The sequence below is a fragment of the Calidris pugnax genome, unplaced genomic scaffold (genome assembly GCF_001431845.1).
Source record: "Calidris pugnax isolate Ruff unplaced genomic scaffold, ASM143184v1 scaffold41, whole genome shotgun sequence".
NCBI classification, from domain to species: domain Eukaryota; kingdom Metazoa; phylum Chordata; class Aves; order Charadriiformes; family Scolopacidae; genus Calidris; species Calidris pugnax.
Genome location: NW_015094509.1, coordinates 27,642,523 through 27,655,682, shown reverse-complemented (window position 1 = coordinate 27,655,682; position 13,160 = coordinate 27,642,523). Strand labels below are relative to the sequence as shown.

The following is a 13,160-nucleotide window of genomic DNA, read 5'->3' as shown; positions in this document are numbered from 1 at the left end:
TGTGTTAACTACTGGAAGGAGGAAAATGAACACTGACACATGTGGGAGCTTTAGCAAATCCAAACACCAACTAGTGGAAAGAAAAAGCTTTACAGAAGCACGGTGCTTATGAAGAACTTGAATAAGGACCTGTCTGTGACATAATTCAATAACTTCAGGCACCGCATCTCATCTCTTCATGTTAATTGAGTGGGTGGAGAAATGCTGTCTTGAGTCCTTTTTGTTCTGAGCTATTTAATGCTTATAGATTAAAACTTGGCTTATAGCACTTGTATTCAGTAAGTTATTTTAACTTCTCTCATGTGATTTAAAGGTTTGACTGCCTCTAAAGTGAATGACAGTATTAAGTTGTTAGTGAGGTGATCAAATCTGAGAACTCCAGGACTCTTGGGGAGCCTGGGAGGAGAAAAAGCTCAGACCAAAAAAGTTGCTTTTGACTGGAAGAACAAAATACATGCAATAAACCCACTGGGGGTACAGCTGGAAGGAGGGTATCAGCAGGAGGGAGCACTCAAGATGATGTTTCCATGCAGCACTTTTAGTAGAGCAGTGTGTCAGGTCACGCTGAAACAGAGTGGCTGTTTGTGATGTGCTTTAAACCCCAAACATGTCATCTTTTTCTTAAGGCTCATTTTTAGATTCACCGCTTAATGATCTGGTTTATGCTCTAGCCCACAAAGAGTTTTTGTTGCCACAACTGAAGGGGCAGTGAACTGCAGCGTGGGGACTTCTTAGGGCAGCTTTGCTGCTAAAGGCGGCATCTCGTGGAACCACATCCCCGAGGGGTTTTGTCTGGGGCTCCGAGTTCAGTCACACTGTGTGCATAGATGTTAAGGGGCATCCTTCTAGTACAAACATTATGCAATCTGACTTTTCATAAAATGCCTTTTTGTTTTTCTCCTAAGTGCTTAAACACATTTTGATTGACGCGGTACAGTATGTACATCTGCTTAGGCTTTGTGGCACAAAGGATGGGGAAATGCAGGAGATGCTTGTCTTACCTGGTTGGAATATATTTTAATAATTTTAATTTTAATATATGGTGGAAGATATTGTACCATTCTATTTCCATGGACTTCAAAAGGATGTGGGAATAAGATGCTCTGGGCTTGTGTGCAGAAAGTGAAGATGGATGTGTATATCTTCATTAGAAGGTTAAACGTTTAAAGTTATTTTCCTAATGGCTTATTTTTGCTTATGCTTGCTTGGGGAATATCTTTGTTATAAGATGGTGTGATGATTGCTGCAAAGTAACTGGCAACTTCTAAAAGTCTAAATGGAGATGTCTGTGTGGCCAGTGAGTAAATGGTAATTGATGAATCATCTTCCTGGCATAGTACTGGAATATCCTACACTGTTTCTGAAATGGAACCTGCATTAAATTTCCCAGAATTTGTCTTCTGCTGATGTTCTGAGGATCTTAGACAAATGCACTGATATATTCTTCCGTGACTTCGTGTAGGACCACAAGCTGGAGGAACTTAGGAGTACAATTAAGCAATGTTTAAATATGAGGAGTAACTGCATTTCAATGGAAAGTCCAGGGGTAGGAGGGAACGTGGAATAAAAGATCCTACACTAGGCAAGGACAATGGAAAGCATTAAGCAGGAAATAGGGTCTATGGTTAAGGGGGCGGGGGGGGGCACAATATCCTGAAAAATGCTATTGAAATTTTTAAATGCTTGCTTTTTGTTGCAGATTAATCAGCCACTCGATGGGGATTAACAGTGGAGCACCTCTTTGTGTCGCCTTTCCACCTCTCTGTAGCAAGAATAACAACTTCAGCACTTCTTCAATAATAATTATGAAACTGGTATTAACTGAATGGCAATTATGGATTTTTAACTCTAACTCACAGTAAATCAGCAAGCCATATGTTGAAATTCCTACCAAATAGCTTTTCATTCTTGATGTCTCATATCTATACAAGAAGTTGTGAGATACCTGTTTGTACAAGAGGAATATAAGCATTACTTGCCAGAGGAACAGAAGTTGAAAGAGAAGACACCCTAACTTGTTCGTGGAGTTATGGTAGTATTATTTATATAGATATAACAAATATATATATATATATATATTTTTATGGTAATGAAAATGGCTCCCCAGAATGCTGACTCGGAATCTATGCAAGTTCAAGATCTACCTGTGGCGCAGCTTCAGAAACCAGAAAACAAGGAGAATGAAAGTAGGGAGGAGACCATTAGCGAAGGATCCATAGACCGGATACCGATACGCCTGTGGGTGATGCATGGGGCAGTAATGTTTGGCAGGGAATTTTGTTATGCCATGGAAACAGCTTTGGTAACACCCGTATTGTTACAAATCGGTAAGTAATTAATTCTCATTCCTGTTAATCGAAACGTTCTATATCCTCTTGCATTGATTGAAGTCAGAGGAAGAGGGGAAGCGGGGTCTGCCCACTGAAAAGACACAAGGTAAAATGGATTTTGGGGTTTCTCTTGGAATTGGCCGTGCCACAGATTTAATTGTGTGACCATGTTTAAGCAGGAAGGATTTCTATATGCATTCATTTTCTGTCTAATATTGCTTCCCTTTGTAAGATTTTTAACCTGATTTAAATCTAAAATTCTTCACTAAAAGGTAAATGTCCTAGAAACAACAATAGACTATAAAGGATTGCAATGAACCTTTTTTTTTTTTAATATTTGTAGATAAATGCTTCAGGCAACACTGCTTTAGAATAAACAGATAAATTGGCTTTTCTAACGTCTAGTGAAATATTGCATTTATTTCAAATCACTAGTGAGTCTTATGTGATTAGTCTGGTCTATTTTGTAACGTGAGTATGTTTGAATAAACCATTATACCGATAGCTTTAGATAATAATGGGGGGGGCAATGGGGTTTAGAAGAGGAGCAGACAGAGTTAAATTTCATGGTGAGTACTGTAATTAGATTCCAAATAAACTGCTTACAGTATAACAGTATCTGATATTACCTTTATCAAATCCAGAAAATCATGTTCTGTATCAGATATCAGAAAGTGTTACATGAAACTGATTTAAGTACCAGGCTGAGGGTGCTTCCATGAAAGAATAAATCAACAATGTGTGTGCACCCTGTGAGTGTGTATATAATACATGCATATTATATGTTTGCTTTGGCTTATACATGCAGTTGTACCTTACAGTGTGCTCAGCTGTGGCCAAACAGAAGCTCTCAACCAACTCTCTAAAGTAATGTTCATTGAATACTATTTGCAGCATTGTTTAGAAACTTCAAGGTTTACATCTCAAATGAAACATCAACAGAGGGGTCAATAATCAGTGCAATTAGCACCATGAGAGATGCTCATGGGTTATGCCTCCCAAGTTTTCCTAAAGATTTTAATTTTCAGAGCTCATCAGATCTCCTTTTTGGATTTATTGCTGGCATAGTTAAAATAGATTATACGTGTTCCCCAAATAGGAGCGTTCTGATCAACCTGACGCTGAATAAAACACGTGCAACTTCATCTAGGAATGTTTATAACGTCCATACCCCGCTTTGAGGTTGTGTCTTTTGGATAAGTTGAAATTTAGAGACTTTAATTCATTTGTACTAGCAGCTTTGGGTCAATTACTGCCTACCATGAATGCAAAAAACTTGCATCTTGCTTTGCACAGAGAAGGCCCCCAGTTTTCTATCTGCCCTGTACTTTTTTGTTCAATTTCTTGTGTTGTGCTAGCACTTGGATGTTTAAAATGTATAGCTGGCTAAACTGCCTTTACCTTGCCATAGAGTAAGGTCAGACAGTATAAATAAACCATCCTCTTAATTACTGACCTGTCTACTAGTTTACATTTCTTTTGTGAGCTCTTCTAAGCAGGTCTGTTTCCTCCAGATAATTGAGAAATATCTCTTCCCTTCCTTCCCTAACCCCAGTGATCAAAATAACATTGGGATTTGGGGGAAGGGAAGAAAAAGAGCTCTCACTGGTAGGAAAGCTGGCAAATGGACAAAGCGATGCCAAAGGCTGCAGGGATGATGTTCCATGCCATAGAGATAAGGAATGGAGGGAGCTGCTTACAAATCTTAGCACTTTGGGAACTAATTGAAATCTTTCCTGCTTTGGCTCATGTTCTCCTCAATGGGGGAATAACCAGCGTTGGATGCACTGAAGGGTTAAGTTATTCACGGGTGACTTATCTGGCCTGTTTGGTAATTACCTCTTACATGGTTCTGTTTACCTTTATCAACCTCAACATCTGTCTGCCTCAACATGAACTATATTTATTCCTCACTGGAGGGGGTTGCGTGTAGCTGTGGAACTGCTGTGATATTCCCTTTGCTTCTTGTTTTGGTAAAAGCAACATTAAGTTTTTTTTCTATGAGAGTTAAATTGGCTTGAGAAACTATTTTTTTTAAGAAGCAGCACCTGGGGAAGTGTGGGGACTCAACCACCTAACTTTGCTAATAACAAATTGAAGAACCAGAAGCCCTTTGGGTACCCAGAAAAGACTCTTCCTTACAGATATATGCACAGTATTAACAATTAAGCTTTACGGTGTGTGTTTGTGTTCTGTATCTCAGAGGAAACCTTGGGCACCTTAGTACAGTGTTAAATACTTCCTTCTCATAGGTATTTGACTTTCCTGGCTGTTCCTGGATCAGAGGGGTGGTTGTGATTTGGCAGATCAATGATCTGTCCTACTTGTTCCACAAGCCACAGGATTTCAGCAGCTGAAGGAGATGGTCCCTTGGATAGTCCCTTCCCAGTTTGACAGTGGTTAAATTCTCCATGTGATTAAATTGCCTAAAGTTTTGAATTCTTGGCAAAAGAACTGAAAGGCAGCAGTGAGAGCTGCTTGGATCGGTGGATCCTGTGAATTGGAAAGTTCTGGAAGTGCGCAGGTTGCTGGGTACCCCTCCCGAAATAAGTTCTGATTTGTGACTTTAATCTTTGTCTTTATTGCTCTGCTTAGATTGATGCTACATAGAATGACAGAATTGTCTAGGTTGGAAGGGACCTTTAAGATCTTCGAGTCCAACCATCAACATTGCCTTGTCAGAGACTGCAGCTACAAATTCATAACAGCCATGTAGCTATAACTGGGCTTTAGTAGCTTAGCAACAAGAACAAGCCAAATATATATTACTTTTTTTTTTTTCAATTTTAACTTGCTCTTTGGTTTCTTGCTATGTGCAGCTTAAAAATTCAAAGTTAAGCAGCTAACATGTTTAGAAGGGTGCAGAGGATATAAAAATATGCCAAATGTGAAAAGTGACAGGCTGACTCCGGATGAAATTATAATAGTTGGTACTTCCCACAAATTTTGATCTCTTGAAATCTTCATTAACCTTCATTCGAGACCTGTTCAATCAGCAGCTCCTCCCAGCCAGAAGTAAAACTGTCCTAGAAAATAGTCAGCACTCCAGGTTTACTTGTTCATCAGTCCAAGGTTTTTGAGAAACTGAGTGCTTTAATGCTACTCCTGAGTATGTTCTGTGCATTAACACTACTCTTTGCTTCCCCTCTCATGTTTCAGCCCCATATTATAAGCTCTGTAGGAGCAGGATGAGGCCTTTGTCTTCTGAAACATCTGGTACTTAATGCTGCTTATCTGCAAGAGGGAATTAAAATCCCTCCAATTGTTCACAAATGACAGTGTATTTTTTTCTCTCATTACACTTGGCTTCTGAAGGATTCAATCTCTAAAACTACTTCCAGTTCATAACAGTTCACAGAAATTTTGGATACATTTAAAAAATTATTTTTCCAGGGATTTTAAGTGAACAAAAGTGGAGAGAAATTAATGACCGGTATGGTTTGAACTTAGAGAAACTGTTCAGTGAAATCACAATACATGGCTTCAGTTAACAACACTTCAACCATTAATAAATAACATAATGTGGTAATTTCCGATAATTTCAGTTGTAATTTGAGCACAATTTGGGTGGTAATTTCTGTTCTTCTGAAAACTGGGATCCATGTGCCCGTTTCATGAGGATTGTGGGAGGAAAAATAAATCTTGTGTTGTGTGACTTGGGGTGGCTGCTGCTGTTCAGCATGAAAAACTTGCTGTCTGACTAATGAGCAGTGGTAGCTGTAAACATGAAGTTTCACGTTTTACATTTAATATGATAAAAGCTTTGCCAAACCTTTACTCTTGCTTCAAAGGATCTTTCCAGTGCTATTGAGTGTTTTATGAATAGTTAATAGGCGCAGAAGTGACTGTCAGCACCAGAGCTGCTCCTCATTCCCCTGCATAAATTAAATATATTACACTAGTGCTTTTAAAAAGAAACTGTGTACGTTTATGTAAGGAAAAACATGAACAGTTTACATGTGCTGCTTGCCTTTATGATCTCGCTTAAATTAAGGCTGTTTCTCTGGTACAGTATAGGAATAGTCTTAATTTTTTATGTATTTCATATCTGAGGGCCTATCTGTGATGGCATTATTTTGTTTTGCTGTGAGAGTTAATGGGCTCCTGTAGTAAACACTAGTTAATCTAGCATTAAATATTGAAGTTGGTTGTATTAAGCTTAACCCTGAGCACAGTGTTCTTTTTAGGCAGGAACACTGAGGAATAGCATTTCTGGAAGCTGCATATTTCAGTGCTAATTAATAGATTTTAATAAAGAGAAAGGCTGAGCTAAGCAGAGCGGAATACCATAGGTTATTTTTGTTTGGAAAAGAAATGATTTCTCTTGCTATATGCTTTCGAATCAGCAAATAATGTAGTCACTTATGTCTTATATGAGAGATGTTTGCTATGTGCCTCCTACATATAGAAAAGCTGTTTGGGGGTTGGGGCTGAGTTAAAGCATTTAGACATAATATCTCAGAAAAAAAAAAAATTAAGAATCAAAAATTCTCCTAGCCTGAAGCTTAGCAGACCATGTTTAAAGGGTCTTGAAATCTAGTTCATGTGAAATTGCCAGTATGGAAAAAGTGTGTTAAGCAATAACTCAAACTGCTGATTCTGAGAAACCTCAAAGGGGTAACTGAGAAGTCATTTTGCTGAAGCTACTTAATATCACGGAGTGAACTTTTAGTATGAAGTAGTGAATCTCCCCATTGAAATTTAGCATTGATACCTGTCTGAGAAGAATGCGTGTAGGTAAAGAGGAGGTTATGGAGATGTATTTAGAAACCAAGCATGAAATGTTACAGATAAGTTAGCTTTTAGGTATGTTTCTTCAAAAGGAATTAAGGTATCAATTGCTGACTCAATTCAGCGTGGAAGGGGATGGTCTTCTTAAGGCTAAGCCCGAGATCAAAGGAAGTCTAAAAAACCTTAAAGATCTGGTGGGGGAGAAGGGAACAAAGGGATTGGAGGAGCTTCTAGAGGCTGCCTATAATTAAAGTGAAAAAAGGCTGACTGGCTGGAAAAACTCTCGCAGATGGAGGAAACTGTTGCGTTATAAAGCAACACTGACTCTTTATTTCAGCTCAGCTCGAGTAGTCGAGTTTATTCCTCCTCTCTGCCAAAGGTTGCCTTTATGTTCAGGTATTTATAATAGTCTTTCTACAGAGCTGCATTTTACCTCTTGACCTGTGCCTTACCTGACCTTGTCTTACCAGGAAGAAACTGAGTTGCTGGAACCTGCTCTTTGAGTCTCAGATTCTTGTATGATCCAGCTGCATCTGGGCTCCCAGGCACAGCTCCATGTGATGCTGAGAGTGAACTGCAGGATCTGAATTCCTCCTCGGAAGAATTAATAGCTTGAGAGCTGACCTGTCCCCAAGAGAGGACTGTAACACAGCTAAGCTCAGGACCAGAATTGAATTTACAGTGGATCTAGAAAACCTAGTATAATAAACACTTAAATACAATTTAATTAAATACAATTTTCAGCCTTGTTAGCTTTGAAGTCAGTCTTTAAGATCATATAAAGTTTGTATTCAGATCTCAAGTGGTGGAAAGTATAAAACTGCAAATATTGTGCCTGAGGCACATGTTAATTGCCCTATAAAACCTCCCCACCCATCATTTTTTACTTATTGACTAATTTTATGCTCGCTAAGGGGTTGTGTAAGACTAATTTTACTATACTTTTTTTTTTTTGCCAACGAGCAAGTCAGGAAGGCTTTTGTAGCATGTGTCACTGGTCTCTTGCGTAAATTATCTTTTGACCTCAAATCAATAGCAGCAGTTTTTCAACACATGTAGGGCTTAGTGGACGCTTTGTTTAAGGATATGTTTAAAGCAGCGTTAAAAGAAAGGTGCTATGCAATTATTACGATTTTTTTTTTTAATCCTGAAGGCAGTGGGAGCACATGCTTTATTTTCATATCAAGGCAAATGTCACGTGGTCTGGCAGTTGTGCAATAACTGTTACTTACCAAGCTTTTTTTTTTATAGCCATGTTCTGTTTTTCTTTAACACTGAATCTGGCCTTCGGAGGCACGACTGATAACACATGGCAGCTTTTCAGCTGGGGTAGCTCGAGGATTCGTGCTGGCTTCAGCACTGTGCAGACTGTGTGACTTGGGATGAATAGCCTTACTAGGGAAGGGAAGTTGAGTGCAAAAGAATTTGGAGGCTTCTCCCACAGCATGAAACATGTTTTGCTATTATTTAGGAGTAGGTAACTTTTTGTTCCCTTTTTTTTTTGGCTGAATAAGGTCTGCCGAAGAAGCTGCTTCTAAAATAAGTCTAAATTTTAACAGAAGTCCTTGATCTTTTACTTGTGTCGTGTGGGAATGTTAATACTGGATATTTTTTTTCCTAGCATAAAGAGTATTCAGAGTAAAATTGCGTGTGAAAACACTTCTTTGAATCCTCAGAAGTTTTCCTTTTGAGAGCTTGTGTGATGTGAGGTTAGTGCGAGTGACCGTACGTGACACGCCAGAAATGCTAACAGGTCTGAGAACGTTGGACCCATAGAAAAAACACTCTGCAAGACAAAGCAAACTGTATATAAGAGCTGACAGTCTGCATTTTTATAAGGGTGGAAGTTTAAAAGCAATTTTTAATTCTGTTGTCATCTCTGTTCTTCAAATCCTTTTTTTTTTTTTTTTCTCCTGCAATGATAGATATTTTTGTCTGTGATTTGTGGAAAGAGCTGGAGGCCTCCAAAAATAATCACTCCCTAAGAAGGAATTGGACATCTCTGCCCTTATGTAGATGCTTCTTTCTACCAGTAATCTTTCCTGTCCAGCACGCTGTCTCCTTTTCATTCTGGGTAGCCAAGGTTTAAGAGAAACTAAACTTTGGAATGACTTAGGAGTACTTTGACATCTCCATTCCCCTTCCTTCCCAAGTCTCTTGTTCTCTCCCACCCCAAGGAGATCTAGTAAAGCAGCAGAAATAAGGACCAGTAAATCACACTGCTGCAGATTAATGGTGCTGAACTGGTTATGGGACTAAAACTATAAGCAGATTCTTTTGTTGTTTTTAATTTGCATATCAGCCAATAGCTTTAAAATTTTCTTTCAGTCTATTGTAAATGTGCTTTTTATTGAATTGTCTTGCAATTGTCTTGCAATTCTTCCCTTCCCAGTTAGTGGACCTGGCCTGTTGCTATATCCAAGACAAGCCTATATATTTTCTTCTGCTTCCAAAGGCAGCTCTGGAGTAGAAAGGGATACATACAGGACTCAAGGAACTGCAGGATCCCTGTATTTTTAGTGCTCCCTTACTAGGATTTCCCATGGGTAGTGTGGAAGGGATGGAAGAAGTAAGGGCAGACTTTGGCCTCCTGAAAATGTGCTAAAATTGAATGGTTTTAAACACGCACCTTTACACAACCTCTTTCCTAGCCTAAACCCTTCCTCTTAATCTGCTTTCCACCCACGTACGCTCTCAGCCAAATTTACAAAGCCTACATCTTTTTATACTTCTGTCTAAACAGCCTTTAGGGAGGGCAAGTCGTCAGGTGAACCTGTGAATGAATGCACAACGGCCGCCCGAGTTTGAGGTTTCTGCTCAGAATTGGAGTTTGACCCCCACCTCTGACCGAGAGGTGGTTTTGCCACAGATGACACGATAGTGTTTCCATGCTCTTTAGTACGGAGTAATTGCCACTGGGGCAATTTTCCAGCAGGCAATTGCCTGTACTTTTGTGTAAAAAGAAACCTTTCAGCTCTTTGGATGGGGTTCTGGTGGAGGAGACTGGCAGATGGAGGTTTGGGCACCCGGCTTTTGAGTGGTAGTTGACACCAAGGCTCAAATCAGTGCTTTTCTATTGAACGTGGGTTGTGAAACAGGTTATGAAAAGGGAATGGCTGAGAACTCCTCAGTGAACAGGAGTCTTACTTTTCAAGGAAATACAAATTAAGGCCACTTTTGAAATGAAAAGAATGTCAACAGGCTGTTGCCAAATCACGTAATGCTTTAATAAAGCTTGCTTCAAGAGGATTGTCAAAGCTGCAGCCCCTTAAGCTCTATTCTCCTCCCGAGTCTCCTGTGTGCTTGTTGCAACAGTATTTCTGTTGTGATGCACCCTCTGGGACTCCGTTTTAATCATCCTCTTTTAACCAAACAAGAGTTGAAAAGGTTTCAGATGTGCTTCCTGCAGGCTATTTTGCAAGAAATTATTGGAAAAGTTTTGAGCTGCTGGTTCAGTTCAATGATAGAATTTAATACAAGCCCATTTAACTAAACAGGGAAAAAACAGGTCATCGATTTTATTTACATTGGTTTGGGTAAATCCCCAATAGCTCATGTCACTCCATGAACATATTCCTCTCTCTGAAGTCCTGAGTAACAGTTGGGAACAAAGCAGCAAAGATGCAGATTTTCCCATAAATAGATAAACCCAGTAATATATTTGTATTAACATTTGGTAATCTTCAGTTGGATTTTTTGCAGTGTAGGAAGTGCAGAGCACGCAAACTGGATACGACCTGTTTGTTTATAGAAATAAATTGGATTTAAAGGGTCTTATCAGACAAGAGAGTACAACTTGCCCACAATCAGAATGACCTGAAAGCCTTAAACTCCGCAAAGAAGAATAGGATGAGTAGGTGGGGGAGGGAGAGGTTTAGCTGGGGGCAGTGATGGGCAGGTGGTGGCTGGCAGGAGCCTGAAGTACTTCAGCAAGCACTGCTACACCTGGAAGGTGGTTCTACTTGTGCTTTGAAACTCAGAGGAGATTCAAACCCTTTATTTCTTGTCATCTCTGATTTCAAGAAAAGCTTGTAATCCACGTTCCCACTGCTGGGGATGCTGTCTAGCAAACGAGGTTTTCCCCTCCCAGTTGCAGTCTTTGGAAACTGTTCCACTTTGTGTAAAATAGCATAAAAGTCCCTGTTTATATTGAATCCTGTTGTAAAGTAGGTGCTTTATGAAGTTGTTTCAACTTTGAAATGCCCTGTGTCCATGTGGCGATCCGAAAAGTAAAGATTTGGATGCAAATACCTTCTTGGGATTGGATAAACTTAAGGATTTTGAGTCTGAGTTTCTATTGTATGTAGGGAACGGCGACTGCTGCATTACACAGCCCCGCAGCAAAGTTAGATGGCATCTCACCAGGCTGTGAGGAGCGCTCTGTGTGAGGACAGAGCGGGTGTTTTGTGTAGATACAGGTCCTGGACAGACACTGGGACACTCCTGTGTGTCACCCCACCAGCATTGCACAGAGCAGCAGGAGGGAGACTTCAGAGAAAGTCAGATGAGCTTAAACTTGGGAGGTAGAGCCAGAGACTGAATGCTGAAATCACAGCCTCATCTACCTCCAGATTACTTTACTAACTAAAATTTTAGTGAAGCAGACTTCCTATAAATAGATTAATTACCTGGAAACCAGAACTGAGGCCATGTAATATCAAAGTACAGGCGTTACCGTAACAGGCAAATCTTCAGAAATAGCTTCCACACTCAGCTCAAGAAGCCTTAACACACTTGAGGAGCAGGACTGCTTTTGCCCACAGAAGAGCTCACACGGAGCACAGTGAAGAGAAAGGATCAGTCCCTACAGTGGCCTGGTTCCCTCCTCAGTATCAATTTTCTCTTTGGCAAATGTCCCACCCCGAGGCAGCGCAGTCTCTGTCAGTACACCGACACATTTTGTAGAGCTGCTGTTCAGATCATCTTAACTTTTAATTTCTGATCCCGATTTATGTTGTCTGGCTCAAGTCATAAACTGAGCCGGATCGTTTTCTATGTGTTCTCATGTATAGACTGTTGAAAAACATGAATTTCCTCCTTTTATCGGTTGTGCTGCTCTGTAAACAATGGTCTTTCAATAATTCAGTCTATCAGAATTGAGGCCCCTCAGGATAATTTGCAAAATCCAAAAATATCCTTCTGGCTTTAAATGACCTCTTGATCTTGGAGATTTTTAATACCTCTTGCAAATGTTCTGTCTGGACACTTCTGGATATTAAAGCATTTCTTTGGCAGCTGGAGATAGAGTTCACAGATTTCAGAGTTCATCTAGGTGGCAGGAAAATTCATATTAAATTCCATGTTCTAAAATTAGGACTAAACTTTGACACTCTGGGAGAAATCTTCACAAATCTAAACTCGAGAAAATGCCTCGGGTATTGAGATAAAGAATTGTTTACCAGGGTGGATGAGTTGTAGTGGGTACTGTTCCAGCATTCCCTGTGTTTTCCTTGCCTGATTTGGAAAGTCAGGCAGCGTCTTCCCAAGCCAGACATTTTCTGGCAGGGAAGAGTCATTTCAGACATACCTGCTGTCCGACACGGACTGCATCAGGTGACTTCAAAATGATTGTTTATCGTCCTCTGATGCAAATTAGACAATTTATGTAGCGATGGGATGATGCTGCGGCCTCAGAAACATCCAATCTGGTGTTTTGTTCCAAGCTCCGCAGCACCGAAGGCCAGACACGCTGTGCTCTGCTCCTTCTTTTTTCCCCCTTGAGTCATTATTCTGTAAACTTTTACAAAAATGAGTTTCTGGTTGCTAGACTTTGCTGTCAGTTTGTCACCTCACCACGCTGTTTCTGCCTCTTTAGAAAAACTGCTTATTTGAAGGGTTTGGGTTTTTTTTCACTAAGGGATATATTCCTAATATATGGTAATTATAAGGTAATATATAAGGTATATATATATAAATATAAGGTAATTATGTTGCCTTTGCAACATAAATCGAATGATGCTTGCTTTATAAGGACCTTAAATCAGAGCAGAAGGAAACTTTGTCTGAAATGAAAATTGAGTTGAACATTTTTTTCTCTCCTTTTTGGCTCAAAAAATATAGAGGTGTGCAAAAAAATAGTTTACAAACCCCAACTGGCCA

General features: G+C 39.8%; 1 protein-coding gene across 1 annotated transcript in view; it reads left to right on the top strand.

The window, feature by feature from the left end:
• SLC45A4 (solute carrier family 45 member 4) overlaps positions 1 to 13,160 on the top strand; it is an 82,751-nt gene that overhangs the window by 46,729 nt on the left and 22,862 nt on the right. Inside the window, exon 2 of the mRNA XM_014965427.1 lies at positions 1,700 to 2,327. Coding sequence (XP_014820913.1) covers positions 2,084 to 2,327 — 244 coding nt within the window. The 5' untranslated portion in view covers positions 1,700 to 2,083. The remainder of the gene's footprint in view (positions 1 to 1,699; positions 2,328 to 13,160) is intronic.